The sequence below is a fragment of the Branchiostoma lanceolatum genome, chromosome 1 (assembly GCF_035083965.1).
Source record: "Branchiostoma lanceolatum isolate klBraLanc5 chromosome 1, klBraLanc5.hap2, whole genome shotgun sequence".
Classification (NCBI taxonomy): Eukaryota; Metazoa; Chordata; class Leptocardii; order Amphioxiformes; family Branchiostomatidae; genus Branchiostoma; species Branchiostoma lanceolatum.
In genome coordinates, this window is record NC_089722.1 from 11,201,085 (window position 1) to 11,222,158 (window position 21,074).

Sequence of the window (21,074 nt, forward strand, 5' to 3'; positions counted from 1 at the left end):
AGTCTTGGTGAATAAGTACAGCCACCGTGAATTTGAAATAGCCATTTTGCTATAATTTTTCCAAGGAGCCCACAAACTCATTCATTATTAAACTAGACGGAGAAGATAACACAAGCTGAAATCTCTTTATGAGTAGAGTTAAACTTGTGAGAAAAAGATTCATTCGGAGGTGTAAGATATCTGACACTTACCTCCATCCCAAATACAGTGTCTTAAAAGCACGAGTCAGATGCCTGGCCGTCTGGTCGCATGCAGAGGTGCAGACTGAGACGTAACGCTGTTGCACCCAGGTTAACGTTACCCCCGGCTGTCTGGGAAATAGAACATTCCGCCACGCTTCGATGTTTGTGATTTTTTTCAAAAACACGTACAGTGCACTAAATAACCTTTGTGTGAATAAATGTGACTTTCATATGTCATAAATAATACGCCACGAGATAGCGATAACCATACGGCTGATCGTGTGATGATATTAGGTTCAGGATGCCTCTCAAAATTTAGCAACTTGCCTGCAACTCGCGGGAAGTCACTTGAGTTTTTTGTCGAACGGCGCAGATTTCGCCACAGTGAAAGTCGACATTGTCGCAGTTTTTTTGGGGGCAAAACCGGTTCCCAAAAAAATAACCAAGGAACTTTGGTATCAATCTAAAGCTTAAGATATGGTCCATCACACTGTGGAAATAGCTTTTTGGTTCTAGGTATACTAATAAAAAAGATGAGCATAAATAAAGTGACCAAAAAAACCCATATGTTTAGAAAGCCACAACGTTTGCTGTCATTTTGCTAAGCACAAACTATTTACATGGCTGTACAGAGAAAATCCTGTAGATGTGAAAAAATATAAACATTATGTAGGTCCGAGGTCTTTTTGCTGCACGACGGGCGGTTGACCCCACCTATGCAACGGGGTCAAATCGGGACCCGCCCGACGCCGTAAAAAAGAAAATAAAGCGTTCTAGGGTGACCTGCGGTTCGACTGTATGGGGTCATTGAGATGTCAGCTCTGACAGGTCACCAATCTTCCCAGGTCACTTCAAAATATTTACAACTTCTCAACAAGTTCAATAAACTCCTTACCATGCTGTGTATTGTATATCTTTCTTTTGTTGTAGCAACTCACAGAGTGCCAATAATTTAGCAATTATTGCTTGTTGACTCTTCCAGTTTGATGAGTTGATTATAACACCTGGCTCTAATTGGCCATGATAATATTTGTCAAGAAAATCATATGTTTCTGATATGGAAAATAATAGAATACACAATATATGAATTTACAGTTCACAGTCTTCAATTTTAAAAATCTGTATTTCTCACCAGTACTGTAAATTGCCCATTACTTCCATGTAGGTAAATGTAATTAGCCCCAGGTGGTACCGGTTGGTTGTGCAGGTGATAGGCCCATTTTTCTAGCCTGCGAGGAAGTCTGGAATAAAACATGGACAGGTGAAAAACAGTGGCGTGACTCTAGTATAACCAATCATGGTAAAGCCGAATTTGGGTCAAGTTGCAATGATGAATATTGAAGTGTTGAAGATTATACAAAAACGCTTAATAATTTACTTTGTTACATACCTTAGGGCTCAAAGTGTTTTTATTCTGTTTTTCTGTGTAATTCAAATTATCAAGACTACATATGCATGCAACATTGTAAGCATTTGATATTTTTTCTGCAGTCTCCAACATTTTACCTGCTAACCAGATGCATTATTTACAGGTGAAAGTCACCATTTGATTGCTACACACAAAGTCAGTATTTGACATATTTATACCTTACAAAGTACATATATCTTTGATGCTAGTTTAAAGTTAGAAGGTACCATTTTATAAATCTGGGAGATAATGTGCCTTCATCGTAACAACAATAAGGTGGCCACATTTGTAACCTGTGGGCACAAAAGGTGTAAATGAGAAGATGCCCTGAGGCATCTGCTGTTACGCTAGACAAAGTAACCAACGTTTCTTTTGTTGCTAAAGAGCTCACTCAGCTTAAAACCAAAGTCTTGTAAACATTCAGTTGCTATCAGTAGAAATTATCTATTCACTCCAGTGGTCCATAGGGAATAAAAAGTGACTATGGAGATGATAGGCAAACAGACAGTCAAAATAAATAGTCGAGTCAAGGATATTTACAAAGAAAGAAGCACCTCGAAGTTGAATCCCTGGGTTAATATCGTGGAGATAACAGTAGTTGAATATGTCAAGTTTTCAACATCAACCTGACATCATAAACATACATGTAATTGTAATGATATACGCTCATTGCTATCAATAGCTTAAAGTCTTGATATATCATGTCTATTTGAATTAGATAATGAGGTGTCTTCAGTTGACATACCACCTGTTACTTTTGCACACCTTACAGATTTCCCATGAGTACTGCCAAGTGATTTATGTATCACAGATTTATGATTTTCTACAGCAAGTCTCTGCATGAGGTAGTCTGGTACAAAAGAAAAAGACTAGGTGTTTGCACTTTATTTGTGGGGAGTCTTGTCTAAAACACCTGGGGAGATGCTCCCTATTGTGTTCTCTAATTGTTTTGTAAATGTCCTTGGAGAAAGCCTGACCTGACCTGTCTGCAGTTGTTGTCTCTTTGTTGTTTTTGTAAATCATGAAAGAATGTGCTTATTTTCAAGGATTTGCACCAGGTGTCATTACATTTGAATTTTATATTTTATTCTGCCTTCCCATTACATTCTGATTTTAGGCATTGTTTTCCTCTCGTGACTGTCTTGTGTGGTAGAATTGTAGAAACAGCAAGGAAAGGGACATTGTTTGTTTGGAATAGTAGAACTGGAAAAGGCACAAAGTCTTTACCAATCTTTACACATGTATTTAACCTTCAGCCTGCTAAGGTAGCCTTTTGGCCCCAGATGTATATTGATTACCAGGTTAGGCAGCAGGCACAGGCTGAGAATATTTGAAATTATTTCAGATCTTTAATAGTAAAGACCTATTGTCACATAGGAGGCTGCATATAGTACATGTACTAGTAGGTAAATCAGATTCTTATAGCATCCCATGACATACTATATTCGTGTAGTAATAGAGTATATTGCGATGAACTTGAACACCATCTCAACATTTGAAATGGTGACAGTTGCTGCAGCCAAGGCAACAAGAATAGCCAGAAAAGACAGTCAGAAAACAAGACTAAACCTTCATCACATGACATACTCAAAGGAATGGCCATCCACCAGAGTATACCGCAAGCAGCATTTATTGGAGGGTTGACGACACAGACCTATACAGATGAATAGAAACACATGAAGTCCTGCAGTCTTACAACAATAGCCAAAAATGGCCACAGACTAGATGTGTGTCCAATGTAAAAATACAATAGGCCGCGCTGGCCGCCCCAGACATGGCTATGTTCACTGAGACCCTGTCTGACCTTGTGTATAAAAGAGATGTTTGTTGCTGGCAGGTTTGGACGATGCTGTCCAGCCCTACATCCAGAGCTTCATCCTGGCCGGTGTCACAGGGGACCAGCTGCTCAACCTGTCACACAGGGACATGGACAGGCTAAATGTAAGTGTCAAACAACAGGTACAACATTAGACCTCACAAATGTGATGTTAAAGATACAAGAAATTGCCAAAAAAGTTTTAGTACAATCAATCTTACCTTTGACAAGAGTTCATATACGTTGTACAATGTAATGTACATATACGTCGTACAATGTAATGTATTGTGTCTTAACGTTTTCTGTAGTGGACTGAAGGAGAATGAGATAGAGTGCCCAGTTTCATAGTGTGGACTTCAAAGTTTTTAAACTTCTCAAACATCTAGTAATTATAGCAGCAGTACATGTATGTCAATGGTATGCATACAAGTTTGGTAACAAGATTTTTGAAACTTAAGACATTGTTTTGTAAAGTCTTTGCATTTGTGCCATTTCATATAATACTACTGGATATTACTGAAACTTGCCAGTTCATATAAATGTGTATCATGCCCATGGTGCTATTCTTACAATAGACTATTTTACACATTATAGGTCACTGAATGTATTGCTGAGTACAGATTCTATAGCCCACTTCCAACCATGTTAATCTGATTATTTCTCTTTGTTAGATCACCAAACTGGGACACCAGGAACTCATTCTGGAAGCTGTAGACCTTCTTTGTGCCTTGGTAAGTGCTGGGACAAACCAAAAATGATGAGTTGGGGGTGCTATTTGAACATTTACGAATAGTCTTCTCCACTGGTATTGAAAAAAATGTTATTTGCTCAGGAATGTTGATAGAAAGAAAGATATTTTCATATTTCTTTTCTTTACTTCAAAATAAGATGACAACTTTTTGATATTCTACATTTTTGTGTCCTACAAGGTCATTCTTAATCAATTTGAAAATACCGGTAGTATTTGGTGTAGGGACAGAATTAGGATAAAGTATGAAATTTCATCTGTTAATATCTTTCAGGTGCCATTAACTTTTAGATTGCAGAGGTTCCACTTTTCTGTTAAAGTCATGCCTTTTGTATCTCAAAACCTCATGACAGACTTTTACTTGGCAGTTGTATTTTAGAGGGTTGAATGGTGAGTTGTGTTCCCACTTACTATTGTTGACAGTGACCCCCATAGCTTGGGGGCCAACCGAAATATTTACATGAGAAAGGGGACCTTATCAACAGGGTGTACACTGCATTTTTCCCTTTGAACATGTTTCTGTCATGCTTACTCACTGCAAATTCTAGAATGTGGATTCATAAGTTTTCAGAAAAACTCGTAAGAACTTTAATACATCTTCTATGTACTTAAGTGTGGACATTATTTGTATGCTAGATACATTTGTACATGTATTAACATACCTCAGATTGTTTGCACAAGCAAGGTTCAAGGTGTGTCTATGGCCTGAGGGCAAACAAAGATTTTTTTGTATATCCAAAACAAGGTTGTTCAAGTTATTGAGTGGTCATTGTCTTCATCACAAAGCATACCCAATTTAATCATGTAGAGCACTTATTTTAAAGCCTACTAGTAGGTGAAATATGACATCCTGACTAAATTATCAATATATTTTTGTTGTATTCATTTTGATAGTGATACCATCATACATTGTTTGTAATCTTTATGCTACATGTACTATAGCAGCCATTGACAAGTACATTATCAATATAATTAAATGTACAGTCAAACTTACATACTAGTGACCACCTCTAGATAAGGACCACCTGGCAAATGTGACCACTTTTTGGTGGTCCCTTTAAGTTTGATAATTTTGCCCTTTGACACGAACAATGCCGTCCACAAAGACCACATTTTCTCAGTCCCCTGCGTGGTCTTCTGAGGCAGTTTTGACTATTCTTGTTGTAACAGTCGTAACATCTGCTTTTCTTTCACAGAATTTTGGCCTTGAGAACGAGACCCTCCAGTCGCTGACCGTTGTGTTGGGTTTGAACGTTGAGAACCTGGACATGGCCATGACTGTGAGGAACCAGCAGAGCATCCTGGTGGGCCTGGCTGGTCCCAGGGACAACTACAAACTCCCACCAGACATCTTACGTGCAATCTGTGACGTCTTAAGTGCTGCAAAGGCTGTAGTGTCCTGGTTAGACAGGTTGGTACTGAAAATAAAAACAGCGGGAAATAAATCATTTTGATTATGACAAAGCTTTTTGAAATATGAGCACTGTCCAATTTTACAATGATTTTAAATCAATCGCCAATCATTGGCCGGGGGTGTGAATGTAAATTCATTTATTTTCACTGGGACTTAATTTAGCAGTAGAAGGGGCAGAAGTTTTCGCAATGTTTTACGTTCACAGTCGAAACAGTTCAATAAAATGAAAATGCACATTTACGGTGTCATGAATTTGCAGTGGAAAGGTCACCGTCACGGCAAAAAATGCAAAAATTAAGCCAATGTTCTTAAGTCGCTCAATCTGCACGCTGAGCTGAAAAATGTTTTCTTCATCTTCTTATTCCAACATTTTCACTCAACACTGCCTTACCGTGTAGTCCATTGTTCACACAGGACTCCATTTGTACAAATGATGAATTACATCGCAATAAGGAACAGGATAGTGAGAATATGTCTGGGCTTCACCTCCAGTATACACAAGGTCTGATCAACTTTTTGATTCTTCTGTGATCATTTGCTTTAATGAAAATCATCTTCTTGATAATTAATCTTTTTCAAATTGTTACAGTTGTTCTTACCGGTATTGCTTGTTTGATAGCCTTGTTTAATTGGAACAGACTTAAATCTAATATTTTTGTTATATTTTGATTTATAGGATCCTAATAAAAGAGATGCAGAAGAGACAGTTGTGCCATTGGTAAGTACATTGTGCAGTGTAGATGTTAATGCTTCCTAGGAGTCTTGCATTTCACTGTCACATGTAATCATTGTATTCTTACTTACTCTGACAGCATATATAATAGAAAGGGCTTTGTTGAAAGGAGATGTCTCTAGTGTATAAAGATACACTTCACCCAGTTTTGTGTAATTCTGAGACAATATAAATGTAACGTTATGTATGTAACGGTACATGTAGTCATAGGCTCCCAATCTTCTTGCATTTAGACTTATATACTTATATACAAGTCAATAGGAGCTGTTTTACCAGTAAGTTGTGTAATATTCTCCTTTCCTTCACCAGTGTAAGGAGCTCGCCATGTTAAGTCAGAGTCTTCAGCAGTCTGTTAAAGATGACCCGCAGGTGTGCCACCCAGCCAGGGTGGAGGTTGTCACACTAACTAATGTGGACCACAAGCTGGGACTGGTAAGACAAGATCATATTACAGATAAAGAAAGAATAGGGTAGAATGAAATTGAATTGAACTATAGAGCCAAGTTTGCCCTCCCACATTGTCAGATGGACAACAAGAAAGGACAACAAGTTAATTATAAGAACAGAGTTGATTTGGCAGTAAGTGACCATACTGTGCTTTATCATATACCTGTCAATCACAGGACCCAAAGCAGACCACTGTTGTTGAAATTATATTTTTTATTATATTGAATTTTGCTATCTGGCCCCTTTGTTGATTACCCTATGGTAGCTTCATAATCAAGGTTCGTAAGCCAAATTTACATTTCAATGTAAAAGTGTTAGATTTACAGTGCTGTATTGTGTTGGATTTACACTTGTTACAGTGCTGTAACGTTATCAATATTGTGGTTCATTAGATCCTGTAATAAAATTTGCCTTTTTTCAGGGAATGTTTATCCAATCTTCATTCAATGGGACACACTATGTCACAGGCACCAAAGAAGGGGTAAGTTGTCATAGTTGTCGTCTCTTTTCCCCTACCGTATTTATTGTTAAAAAGAGCTTCTGTTGTTGAATTACGAGGTCATGTTTGTAAGAGCTTGAGTTGATAAGATTGGTTTTATTTGCAAAGATGTTGATTGACTGTTGAACACTTCTCCACAGTCTCCAGCACACACCTGTAAGAGAATTCACCCTGGGGATGAAATCCTACAGGTCAACTATCAGACAGTGGTAAGTCTACACTGTTTCTTAAACCCTTAATGATGCAAACACTTAATGACAAAGTAGAAAACAAAATTCTGTCGATGAAAATGATGTTATGAAATTATAATGTTATAAAGAGATGGACTACATATTGATCTAAGTTAAGAAGTTTCCAGGGTAAATGGATGTCTGTTGCTTGAAGCAGAATATGATCTCAAGAACTAAGTAACTTTGGAATGTCCTCTGTATTGCTCACTTCTTCAGGTTGGCTGGAAACTTAAGAAATTGGTAGATGCCCTCAAGGAGGATCCGCATGGGGTAGTCGTCACTTTCAAGAAAAGACCAAAAACGTCAAGATCATCAGGAACCCCATCTAGACCCTCGTCAGGCTCCTCATCCAGGGTATCCCAGGGTTCCCGGCATTCCTTAGGGAACCACATCCGTGGCAGGTCCCTGGATTCAGCGTCACCAGCGAACTCCGTAGGACGGGTGCCTCCATCTCCGCTGGTGGAGCTCTACCTCCCCCCACCTCCGCCTGAGCCATATAAACCTAGGTGAGTGGGACATCCATCAATGGCTTTAAACATCAGGGCTCGAAATACTGGGAGTATGTGTACTTTAATTTGTACAGCCCAAATTGGAGCTGTGCACCTAATTTCTTAAGTTAGTAATAGAATTTCAGATTCCTGCCCTGAATAGAGCCAGTAAGGTTTCTCATTTTGTTTTGATTACTTTTTTTACTTTATTTTATGTTGTGCACCCAAAGTGCATTTCTGGGCACCTACATTTTTAGGGATGGTACACCAGTGCACCTCCATTGTTTGTCCAAAAAAATAAAATGAATTTCAAGCCCTGCACATGTAAGCTATATGAGTAGCATGCAGTGATTTTACAATTATTAATCTTTAGGATAATAAGCTTAGGGTTCAAATCCTTGTGTACTCATCGTTCTTCTGAAACTGTGGTATGAAGCCACAAAGTGTAGCAATGATGATGAACCTCTCAGCCTCACCAGAGACTTGTGATCAAACTTTTTTTTAAAAAAATAAGAACTAGCTGGCTACAAGACATTTTTGACAGTGTGAATTATGCTTCTCCTGTCTTGACATGTCGTGATTCACCCTCACTTACATAATAGTATACATGCGCATGTACGTCTTTGAATATTGCACATTTCCTCATTTTCCAGGCAAGTCTTCTTTGACCGTGTGAGGGCACCAAACATTACCCAGTCCCAGGTTCAAGTGCACCAGCCTCTATGGTATTTACATGACTGTTTACTGTAGGGTGATCTAAAGTGGTGGAAGGACAACTCCTGTTTTCACCTCTCTTTTCTCTACCCCCAGCATGGAATGTGTAGTTTTTACAGCACACTTTCATACCTTTTATCCCCTGTCATCATAGCCATGCATGTTTTCTTGTAGGCAAATGGTGGGGTGGTGGATCCCAGTTTGTTTTAAATTCTTTCCTTTTTCCCTAGCATTAAAACAGTTTCACATGTTCTGTTCGTCTCCCTTGCAGGTTCTCTAGTCACAGACAGTGTTTTAGTCTCTTTTGCACCATTTTGACATTGTTTAATGACTTCTCTTGATTTGCACAGTTTTTAAATTAATATACATGTAAATGTATTTCTGTCTTATGCTGTTTTGGTATACATGTATGTATGTAAGTGTGCAAATGTGTAAGTGTATGTCCGACTGCCTGTCCTTGGTACTGAAACGTTGGTCTGACAAATTAAGTTGCTTGCTGTAACATTGCATACATGTAATCCAGACAATACTCTATCAATGTCAACTTTCAGGGAAGATGAAGACATGAGCCCCCCTCCCCCTCAGCCTCTGAGTGATAGATCCCAGAGTGTACATATTCCCAGCTACAGACATGAGCCGGAGGCTACTTGGTACATGCACAGTCATTTTGTCTGCTGTTTATAAATATTGAATATGAATACATTCTTGAAGAGATGTACATGTAAAACACTTTGCCAAGTCAGATTGATAAAGGTATGACTACATAGATACGTTAACTTTGAGGCAATTAGAAATGCTATAGAAGACTATGTTTACTTCTACTAACAGTGTGTGTTTAGAAGGGGGGGGGCAACTTACTGAGTTTCTGTAAGGCAACTCCTGTTATGGTATAGTCTGGAACCCTGAAGTGCTATCAGATTTGAAAACTTCCAACCTCTTCCAGGCTTGATACTGAAGTTTGCTGGGTTAGCTTTCAACAATTTGTCTTTACTATGATTTTGTGTACTAGTATTGTAACATTACAGTTTACACACGCCCAAGTGTTTCTTTCGTCAATCCTCCTTTTTTGTAGCAGCCTTTCACTAGTATTTTTCTACTTGAAAAAGTGTTATCCTTCACATCAGTTGAGGATGCCTGCTTTACTATTAGTATAACGTTATATGTACATGTAGCTATTACAGTCCTGAAACAGATATACATGTGCTTGTTATTCCAAACTCTGGCATTGCAGGCATGATGACGAGAGGAGCCCCCCTTCCTCACGCCCCCTGAGTGGGAGGTCTCAGAGTGCTCACTTTCCCGGTCATGGACAGAGAGCATACTGGTATAGTAGTCTCTCATGCCCTGGTGCTCCAGCTATCCCTAGATGGTCAATATTGCCCCCCAAAAAGCTGCATGTTGTTTAAAGAAGTCACATGAAGAACTGTCAATTTGTGTATCTGGTTCTAAAAGTCTATACAGATGATGGTATCAAAAGTCTTTAAAAGTTTGGAATAAACAGAAACTTTTCATGATCTATAAGCCAGGGAAATATATATGTATATATAAAAGAACCTATGTACCCTATTTCTTCATGCATGTATCTTCCTTAGCCTGTCTTAGTGAAGATAATTTTGTGTGTGTCCTCTCCTAATGATAGCTTTTGGATGTCTCAAGTGATAAGAAATCTTTGTACAATGTTAGGGATGGTGATGAGGAGGGCTTCAGCCCCACAGATGCTCCTCCATTTAACAGTAGAGCTTGGAGCTTCAACCAGCCCAGTGGGCAGCAGTGGTAATGTGTTTGTTAATTGGGTCTTTGAGAGAAAACTACAGTAGAAGTGGTGGTGGTGGTGGTTGGCATCAGACTATATTCCATAGGACATGTGTTTGCATGTGCATGTATAGATGGCCCCAGGTCAAGCGCAACAATCATTTCTGTCTTTCAACATTTATGTATCTACAACTAAGTACAAGTGTATGTTAGACTGACCGCTGTTCTGTCCTTGGTGCTGAATCATTGGTCCGACAGCTTTACATGGCTATGTCTATATTCTTCACCAGCCTTCCTTACTTTGTCACTATTGGTATGACTCTACTCTTCTAGATTTTTAGATCTAATCTTTTCAGTCATTTTGGGGATCTTATCTTTTGGATTTTAGTAGGATTTAACCCCTGTATCCTTCTCTGTAAGGCTACCTCCAAGACATGGTGCTCTGTGGTGTAAGTGACGGAATAGCTTTAAACCATGTTACTTAGAATGACTTAAGTTATCATCTAACTTGCAGGGAACTCACACAGAGGGATTTTTCCCAGCCTCAGCCTCCAGTTGCCATGTCGGAACAAAGCATGTACAGCACACCCCCGCAGAGCCAATGGTACATTCTGACATGCGCCTAAACATCCAATACACTTACTATCTGTTCAAAACATGTTAGTTGTTTTGGCATCCATATGCAATGCAATGCCAGTTCTAGACTATAGACATTTGAATTGGTCTCTTTCTCTATGTTTCCAGTACTCTTAACTAATTCCTAACAAAGGTTTTACAGAATATCATCTGATGAGATATCTTCAGAGTCACCTGGACACACTCATTTATGTACCACCCTATGCATGCATGGCAATCTGATATCTAAAATAAGACACTTTCATCATAATACATGTAACAATATCATGCATGTCAACTGCCCTCTGTTATTATTGTTATAGCATAGGCTTGACAACGTTTGTTTTACAGGATTCCATTCCCTGCAAATGTTCCACATGACATGGAAACATCTGCACAGGCAAGCAGCTATCAGAGTGTAGATGTGCAGCATCGGTAATTATAACATTCTGAACTTGTAAGCTACCTACATTTTGTAGGGCACACACAACATTTGCATGATAGCATGAACCTATCTTTTCTTCAGCAAGGAAACTTATCACCCTGGAGGGTCATATCTAGTGCATGATAACTGGCTATACAACGTTTGCTGTAACCGAATTTCCTACCAAATCAAACATGCTGAAAGTATTATATATGAAAAATATGAATCGTGGGTTTATGCATCTAGTGAGGTTGAAGTCATGAGACTTGAATTCTTGAAATATAGGTTGAAATTGTATGATTGTGTGATTCTGTCATGTTGTCCTGCCATGTACTCAACTGTCCCCTCCATGCTCTTGTAACAGTGTCTGTGAGGATGTAGTCCCAGCATGTTATTTACAACAGTTTGAAGACATATACTGTAACAGTCAGCAGCTTCTCATTGACTTCTTACAACCTCTTTCCAGGGAGGAAGTAGTCCAGAGGTCGCCTGTTTCTTTCCCCCGACCAGCACGTTCCCACAGCCTACATGTCCCCATCTATGGCCCACAGGGGTATTATTGCTAGTCCACTCATGTTGGTTGGGGTGGTGGAATAACATGTCTCTCAGCCTAACCTGTATGCTAGTGTCTTCTTTGGTGCTGTTGCTCTTCTATGTTAGATGGCAAGGGGCGCATCCTCATGTTTCATGTTGCACATGATGAGTATGCTTGGGATTTATTGGGATCCTTGCTACTCAGTTTCCTCTTGTAAACTGTTTTTTAAGTGCCAGCTGGAAATGTCTTGGGCCATTAAGGTGCATGATGGTGACTTCTGTGGACATGCATCTATGTTGTAGTTGGTTTTGTCAAAGCTGTTGGCCTTGTAAACTGTTTCTGTCCAGTCCCTCTTTTATCGCTGAGTGTGGTGGTTACTGTCTGTCTGTAAGGGGCTGTTGGTTATACGCTTCGAACACTTATGTATTCGTTTAAGTGTAATGGTCCTCTTTCTAAATTGATGCGCTAGTAGACTAGCGAGGACTCCGCTGGCTGAGCATTCTTTCTGAGTTGATATTGGATACAAATCATATGTTCTGTGAACCACAGGGAAGAAGAAGAGGTACCTCCTGAAGAGCCGGTACCAGCGTACATGCCCCGCGGTGGGCACCGCCGCTCCAAACGGTAAATTACTAAATGTGGATTCCTGCCTGGAAAGCAACTGTAACAGTTGTTTCTGCATGTGATAATGGATAAGATGCATTACTTAAATTGCTTACTGAGGTTATTTGTAGTTGCGTGATATTCAGAGTTGAAATCTACCTACCGGTAATACATTTTCTAGTTGAGTTACTGTGGCTTATTTGAATGTTGTTTTAGCTTTTTGTTTGGATGCCATCATATAATGAAACGTTATATCAAACTTGTGTTTAGGAAGGGAGAAGGAGGGCGGGCAGGTCTCCTGTGTGCATGTTTTCTGTTTATTTGTGGCTGGTTCCATTGTAAAGTCAAGAACAAACATGGCAGAAAGAAATGGTATAGATTGAGTTCTGTTTAGGTGATACAATGCGTGGTGTTTAATAGGCAGGCCACATCGTGCCGGGAATGGTGGGGAGGGGGGCAAGGTTTGAAGGTAAAAGCCAGCTGGGAGAATATTGTCTTTAAAATGCACAACCATTTCACACCATAAGGGGTTTGGGGAAATTATGCCATCACTCCTCTGCACTTTAAACCCTACCTTCACCAGAACTTCAAAGTAAAGTACAAGTAATAGCACTTGTGGGTACCATGGCCATGGTTCTAAGATCTATAGTAACATGGATTGTGGATGGTTTGCTAGGATAATTGGGAGAGACTCACTCTAGTGGTTGATATTAAACTCAGGAGGCGCAAAATCTATCATTTGTACTTAGTATAATGACCATGCCTTAGTTCATGTGTTCTTGATAAGGTCTCAGACTGTTTTCTTTTTCTGATTTCATTCTTAAAGCACTCCAAAGCAAGAAATTTTGTACATGTAAGTTCAGCCCAATGAAATGTTGTGGGTAAATGCTGAGAGTGCTGTAGTCTGGGTTGCTGAGGCTAGATAGTTTTGTTGCCACAGTGACTATAGTGGCTTCTTTCCATACAGAACATCTACAGCTTGCCAGAGATCAGGTCATTTTCATATAGGAGCCCTTCATAACATACCTGGCTGGGCAGGCTATGTTCAAGTGATGTTATTTGCTCCATTCAACATGCTGACTGCTTATAGGTAAATTAAAAGTTGTTAGCTTTGAATAGGAGTTTTTGTATAAACACCTGGTGTAGTCAGATCCTTAAACCGCAACATTGTGGAGAACCTTCCTAGCTACATGCAGCTTGGGTACATCCTAATAGCACTGCTAATCTTAGCTAGTGCAGACCACCAGAAGATTCTTTGCAAACAACACACAATGATATAGTTTATTGAACCCCCTTAACTTCCAGTGAGGACACCCGACCCTTAGTGTCCAGCAAGCCTTCCGGCAGGGACTCCAGGCGGAGCTCACAGCGGCACAGTCGCAGCACCAGACCAACAAACATGCAAATGAGAAGCTTTAGTCCAGAACGGTACTAAAACTTTCCTTGGTGATTGCATGAACTGCATGGGGTTTAAAGGTTATTGGTACTTATATTTGTACTATTATTATGTCATTTTGATTAGATGAAAAAGATGACAATATTTTGTTCTTGTTGATCTGAATTTGAAGTGTTCTGAAAGCAAATGTCATGATTATCATAATGATAAAACATTCTTTTATCTTCTAACTTCTTGCATTATGAGCAGTTGTTGTCTCAGCAGGCTACCAAATGACACATTGTTACATTTGTTTGATGTGCACTTGTTAGTGAAGAGGACAGGTTCCTCCTGGTGTCTGCAGAGGTCCTTCCTGTTCCAGATGAACCCCCTACAGAAATAAGCCCTCCACTCGCTATGGAGGCCAGGGCTGAGAATGTGTCTCCATCTAGAGAAGAACCAGGGCCCAGCAAATCTAGTCCTCTACTTTCTCATGGAAGACGAGGACATCTGAAGGAGAGTGAACCCAGACCAGAACCAGTGCCCAACAAATCTAGTCCTCTACTCTTTCATGGAAGACGTGGACGTATGGAGGAGGGGAGAGAACTTGGTTCGAACAATATGCCTGAAATGCAGATGAGACAAGATCCAGTGCCTGGCGAATCTAGTCCTTTGCTTTCTCATGGAAGATCAAAACGTGAGGAGAGGAAGGTTGACCTTAGTCCAGGTAACATGCCAGAAATGCAGATGATACAAGATCCAGTGCCTGCAAGATCTAGTCCTCTGCTGTCTCATGGAAGACGGAGACATCTTGAAAAGGAAAGTGAACACAGTCCAGGCAATATGCAAATGAGACAAGAACCAGTGCCTGGCAAATCTAGTCCTCTGCTGGCTCATGGAAGACCGAGACATCTTGAAATGGAAATTGAACATAGTCGAGGCAATATGCAGATGAGACAAGATCCAGTACCTGTCAAATCTAGTCCTCTACTCTCTCATGGAAAACAGAGACATCTGCAGAAGGAGAGTGAACATAGCCCGGGCAGTATGCCAAAAGTGCTGATGATGAGAGAACATGGTTCGGACGATATGCCTGAAACAGTACAAAAACCAGTGGCTGGCAAATCTAGTCCTTTGCTCTCTCAAGGAAGGCCAAGACATCTTGAGAAGGAGAGGGATTGTAGTCCAGACAATATGCCAGAAAAGATGATGATGAGACAAGAACCAGCTCCCAGCAAATCGAGTCCTTTGCTGTCTGTTGGAAAACCGCAACGTCTGGAGAAGCAGACTGAACGTAGTCGACACAATATGCCTGAAATTAAGATGATGAAACAAGAACCAGCAGAACGGTAGAGTTTGGTTTATCATGTTTTGTACTGATGTCTGTGGCTACTTATCACTGGGGTCAAGGTTGCTTGGAGCTTACTAATTCTTCTCCTGAATTCTTTTTACCAGAAAAAAATAAAGCAAAATGTAGATAGAACTGTTATTTTGTGCACAAGAATCTTTTTATGTGTGATACACACGTATTTGGTCTTCTTGATGTACACAGCTGGCTTAAGAGTTTATTATGTTTAGCCATAAGTATGGCTAAACATATTGTTTTCTCTCCTGTTTCTTCTTCTTCTTCTTCTTCTTCTTCTCCTGTCAAATCTTCAAATCGATTCATCTCTGTCATTTTTTGACCAAATGACCTGAAATTTGGTACAGAGGTAATGTAGGCAAAAACCAATGTGCGTTCTTTTCCTTTTTTTGATATTGACCTTGAAAGTGATTTTATTGAGGTTTTTAGGCTATTTTTAGCATATCTTGGCCTCCTGCGCCCTGGTATTTCAACCGAATGACCTGAAATTTGCTGTATATGTGGCTTGAACAAATATTTAAAGGACTACATTCCCATTTTTGGCATACATATATTCAAAACGATTTATTTTGGGCTTTCTTGACAATATTTGCCACTTCTGTCACTTTCAATACTACATATGACCTACAGGTCATTGACCCCTAGTGCCTTGCACCTGGCCAAGCTGGAAGTTTGCTTACGAGGAGGAAAGACCGGACATAAACATTTAACGTGATTATCGGGAAAACACCATGTTCCCTTAAACTCAGTGGTTAAATTGCAGTTTAGGAAATTTTATAACAGAAAACAAGTTAAATCAATGATTTTGTGAATGTTTATTCTAGCATTAGTTATTCCAGATATTTTCAAACTCCAAATTCTTCAACACAACACGGGAGATCGTTTCTCCTCAGACTGGCGCGACACTCCTGTCAAAATTGATTGATGATCTCTCTCTGTGGTCCCGCACGTTGTCGCAGCGGTGCGCGATCGAAAGCACGCCGCTGTCTGTCTCGGACCAACACGCGTCTCCCGTGATGTGTAGCGTCCACCACCAGGCCTTCCTACATGTCCTACGTACGGGCGTATGGATCGTAGAATTCGGCAAAAAAGGAATGATTAGGCCAGTAGAGTCAGTCCCCGGTAAGGTCAATGATTCGCCCCTTTGCGCTAGCTTGTAACGTTAAATGAATGTACCCTCTGGTGGCCAAACTTCACTGACAAACTTTCTCCCTATTATCATCATGAGCTTGCGTTAGTCTGGTACTAGTGACTATTATGTGCCGGGAATGTTTATCTATCGCACGCCTTGGAAGGAAGTTCAACCATGATAAATGGTCGGCCGTTGCGAAAATTTGGAATCCCATGCTGTTGATTTTCGTGATTGAATCTGTAAGAAAATATATTTTCATGTCGTTCATGTTTTTGGGACGGACGCCGGGACGGGGTGAATTTTTTCTATCATTTTCGTCCCGTTAGTAATGCAAATCGAATCGTGTTGCACAAGAGGCAAAACACTAAAAACGTGGGTCTTGTGGAGTGTTTTGGAGCGGGAAAATGCCGGATATTAGCGGTGCCGAACAGTGTACATCGTCGCGCGCGGGTGACGCTCCGTCAAAACAAATCCGCTGGTGGTCTAGCGCGGCCACCGAAAATAGGCAGAAACACACAGGAGGACTTAGCACCTTCGTTTATGAGGGCAATTGTGAAAATCTTTTGTTACAAATTGTTCGAACATTGAAACATTTGGATAGATGGTTTGAAACTGTTCTAAATAAAGAGATTTTTGTGTAGTTACGTTCGAAATGTTTCCAACGTATGTGAAATAAGTTCAAACATGTTATAAGTTTCAATTCTAATTGTTTGAACACTTAAGAACTATTGTGACTTAGACATTCTTTTAATCAAAATAGTTCAAACATATTACAAATATTATATTAAAACCCTCTCGGTGACTTTGAATTGACTCAAATATGTTGTTTTTGGTCATTTCCTTCGTCTCCTGTCAAATCTTCATATGTATACTATGGAAAACTTCATTCTTCCCTGGGGTTGATCTTTTTTAATTCAATTTTGAACTGGGTTGATTATGCGCAAGAGTGTAATTTTCAGCGGATATTTTTCGACTGGTTTACATGGAAATGGAACGGAATATCCCATTCATGCAAGGGGAGGATTCTTTAATTATTTCTTTCAATTTTGAGCTGGAATGATTATGAAAAAGTCCATTTTTTAGCAGAAGTGTATTTGTTAATCAATTAGTGGATATGGTTGTGGACTGGTCCATATTGTGTTGAGGTGCTACTGGAAGACTCAATTTTGGACTGGGGTGATTCATTTTTTTAGTGCAAGTATTTTAGAATGGTCCATTGTTATTTTGGGAGAGTCCATTTTTTGCATGGCGAGGAGTATGGCTAAACATGCTGTATTTGCTCGCAAATGTTGCCTTTCTAGTTGATTTATCAGATGCACCCGTCCACTCTGCAACTGGCTTTTTGTAGTTTCAGGTCATACTAATTGTACAGTTAAAGTTTTGCAGCCATAGGCTGTGAACAAGTCACTGCGAAGCTGCTTTCCCTCCATAGGTGGATATGACAGAGAAGGCACATGCTGAACATGGTTGATATTTAGGCTATACAAACATGTGTATCCACAATTGCATGACTTTTGTGCTAAGCAAGCTTTTACAATTATGAGAAATAAAGAATACATGGCCAACCTGTTTGAAGGGTTTGGATGGCCAGTCGACAACTGACAAACAATGTTGAGGAATAATATTCATTGTGATGTAATTTCTTCTCGACTGACTCTCACATTTCTATCAGGGAAGAACTGAGTCCTCTAAGCGTGTCTGAGGATGAGGATGCTGTTCCCGACACAGAATCATTATGTACACTCCACATCAGGTCACTCCCTCACTTCTTTGTCTGCTAAAAAGTGGCATTGATTTATTAGGTGACACTTTGCAATATCTTAAGCACCAACCAGCACTGCCTGTTGTTGTGTCCAAAGAATAGTGACAAAGCATGGTCATGATTGTCCTTGGTGTAGCTTGCCATGGAAACTTCATGATTCTGACCTCAGCTGATCTTCATTTTTCAGCGAGGAATCAGACGATGAACAGCACACACGTACTTCTGAGCCCCCCTCCCCCAAAGGCAGTGATGTTGATTTACATGTCTATAAGTCATCTGACGTTAAGTTTGGTTCCATGGAATTCCCTCCACTGTCGACCAGGTCTCAGAGTGTCCCAGCCATACCTGTGACACCTGTACCTGAACAACAGGGGTAAAACTTCGTGTATCAACATCTTTTGCTGGGAAGTTGGACCTGATATGGTTTGAGGCTGCAGCTGTTTTGTAGGCTGAGAACTGGAGTTGGCTTTGTGGAATTTTGCGTTATAGAGGTTCTTTTGGTGTGGAGTGTAGTCTTCAGCATGGCATGGAACCTGATGATTTGCTTACAGCTAATAATCAAGATTACATTGTAGAAACGTGGCCTTTGTTTGCTTGCCATTGCCTTGAAGTATGAAAGTTATAAGCTGTAGTTTGGTCGTTGAGGAATAACACTGCCATAATGATTGCCTTTGATAGATATCAGTTGTTTTAATATTGCTAAATGCTACGATACCTACAACCATAAGCTTTTACTGTGTGCAAAAATGTTCTTTAACACCTGAATGGATCACCAACAAATACCTGTATCTGTATTTTCTCACATTAGGAGAGATAGAGGGTCATCTGAGGACGTTGACAATCCCATCCCTTTCAGTGGCATGTCCCAGAGCGTGTCTCAGAGCATTCTTAAGCACTATTTTTCGGATGAGTTCCTCGGGTAGATAGGACAGATTTGTTGTTTTTCTCCACTAGAGGTTGCGGTGGCTACCTTGTAGTTGTAGCTATCGCAGGTGCTGCGAGCAGAACTGGCCGTCAATCATTATTTTTGCATGTTCATTTGCGTTCACTTTAATATCTCCCTTCTTGAACTACTCAGGTGCAGATGGAGACAATATGTTGGCTCATCTTAGGCTACAGGCCTTGCATGGATTTTTCTCTTTATATACTTGAAGCTATAATGATGTCATATGGTTTGCTGTGGGTTTTTATTCATTAGGAAATATCCAGCTCTTGTTTTATAAGTATGCCTTAACTTAGAGGTACAGCTGTTTAGTAGTGCTATCGGGTGACAGGTTTAATTCACAACAACAGGAAAAATTCTATATCATCTTGAACCCTCCCAGTTTCATCGACCAATTGTAGAGTTCTAATTGGTATTGATACTGGGAGGTTTAGCATAAACATCAACAGAGGAAAAGGTATCTTTAAGATATTTCTACATAGAGCTGCTGTACTTGAGCTTAATGCAAAGCCATATTGCATGTCTCTGTCTTTTATAGGTGAGCTTGGCTGCTGATTGGAGAGAGAGAGAAGAGCTGGGGCTTCTCTCAGGCTTTTGCTAGAATGTTTGTTTGCCACTCACACACTGTCACTACTATATGTGGTGTTATATGTGGTGTACATAACACAACTCACATATGCCCTCTTACAGCATTAGCATGTACTGCAGTTGATAGTCAACATACCAAAACAGTGTCTTTAGAGATGACTGACATGTTGCTTGAATTCTAGGGAAGATTCTGAGGAGGAAGCAGCTTCTATTGATTCAGTCTCAACTGTCGTGACCAGGTCACCGGTTAGCCCGGCATCCCCACAGTGGTAAATCTGTGTTTATTGCTTGTGAAAATCTCATTCTTACCGCTCTCTATCTCCCCTTTTCTTGGTGCATGTTTGTATTCTTATGCACAAATTTTCTTACTGTTTCAGGGTAGAGCATGAGGTTAATAAGTTTGAAGCTGTGATTTCTGCCTGTATCTTTCATCCCTTCAATGTCAACATTTCCTGCATGCTTTTTTTCTGCTGATATCTGTGACATGATGCTTCAAGATTTTTAGGTTCTCCTACAGAATGGGGTTTAGTCAGAAAACTTTATTCTATTAGAATTATGATACTGTTTGACCTTGCAGACTTGTCATCTTCAATGAAGATCACATTCTGTGCTGAGCTTTACCATTTTCCAATGCTATTTGTTTAACTTCTGGTAAGGCACCATACTTTTCCTCCTTTGATAGTGACTTCCGTACTGTGTGCATGATTCATCAGCAGTTTGAGATATTTTGTAACTTGTTTTCCCAGGGAGGAGGGGGAGAGTCTGAGCCCCACCAGACCACTACCTCTCGGCGCCCGTTCTCCAAACTACCTCCTGGATCGACAGAGTAAGTACAGGCGGTCCGCTACGTTCAGCGAGGGGACGGAGAACCACGACCCCTCCTTCAGGCTGGCACAGGAAACACGAGAAACGCTGCGGGAAGTGATGCTGCGCGCCAGACAGAACAGGAGGGACGGGCCCAGGGAAAGGCCAAAGTCACTTCCACCAGACACAGGGATGCAGGGGTTCAGGACAGGCAGCGAGAGGGAACAGGGAAGAGAAGGTAGGAAGAAATGTTTCATGGCATAAATATATTGTTTTAGACACAGTCCTCAAGTATGGCCTCTTAACAGGCTATTAGCTGGGCCATACAGTGCTTCTTGATATGGAAATTGTTATCGTATTGATATCGTATCATGCTGAATTTGTGGCACAGTTTTCTTGGCCAGAACTTTAATCATGCAAAATTACTGCTATTACATGTTTATCCTAAAGGTTTGTACTTTTGAGTAGTATTTTCACAGCAGGACACAAGCTTTTGTCC

General features: G+C 40.2%; 1 protein-coding gene across 8 annotated transcripts in view; it reads left to right on the top strand.

Annotated features, from left to right (window-relative positions):
• Positions 1 to 21,074, top strand: part of LOC136433879 (serine/arginine repetitive matrix protein 2-like) — a 53,427-nt gene that overhangs the window by 18,077 nt on the left and 14,276 nt on the right. For 2 of the 8 annotated variants that reach the window (XM_066426462.1, XM_066426471.1), the window contains exons 2-25: positions 3,428 to 3,531; positions 4,078 to 4,137; positions 5,351 to 5,565; positions 5,983 to 6,070; positions 6,245 to 6,286; positions 6,611 to 6,733; positions 7,170 to 7,229; positions 7,388 to 7,456; positions 7,694 to 7,983; positions 8,619 to 8,690; positions 9,231 to 9,329; positions 9,911 to 10,003; positions 10,363 to 10,452; positions 10,946 to 11,035; positions 11,398 to 11,481; positions 11,937 to 12,023; positions 12,555 to 12,629; positions 13,914 to 14,036; positions 14,316 to 15,332; positions 18,151 to 18,231; positions 18,428 to 18,613; positions 19,049 to 19,159; positions 19,954 to 20,040; positions 20,518 to 20,813. In XM_066426462.1, the coding sequence (XP_066282559.1) occupies positions 3,428 to 3,531; positions 4,078 to 4,137; positions 5,351 to 5,565; positions 5,983 to 6,070; positions 6,245 to 6,286; positions 6,611 to 6,733; positions 7,170 to 7,229; positions 7,388 to 7,456; positions 7,694 to 7,983; positions 8,619 to 8,690; positions 9,231 to 9,329; positions 9,911 to 10,003; positions 10,363 to 10,452; positions 10,946 to 11,035; positions 11,398 to 11,481; positions 11,937 to 12,023; positions 12,555 to 12,629; positions 13,914 to 14,036; positions 14,316 to 15,332; positions 18,151 to 18,231; positions 18,428 to 18,613; positions 19,049 to 19,159; positions 19,954 to 20,040; positions 20,518 to 20,813 (3,642 nt within the window). The remainder of the gene's footprint in view (positions 1 to 3,427; positions 3,532 to 4,077; positions 4,138 to 5,350; positions 5,566 to 5,982; positions 6,071 to 6,244; positions 6,287 to 6,610; positions 6,734 to 7,169; positions 7,230 to 7,387; positions 7,457 to 7,693; positions 7,984 to 8,618; positions 8,691 to 9,230; positions 9,330 to 9,910; positions 10,004 to 10,362; positions 10,453 to 10,945; positions 11,036 to 11,397; positions 11,482 to 11,936; positions 12,024 to 12,554; positions 12,630 to 13,913; positions 14,037 to 14,315; positions 15,333 to 18,150; positions 18,232 to 18,427; positions 18,614 to 19,048; positions 19,160 to 19,953; positions 20,041 to 20,517; positions 20,814 to 21,074) is intronic. The other 6 variants (XM_066426487.1, XM_066426480.1, XM_066426502.1 and 3 more) reach the window with 6 other exon arrangements.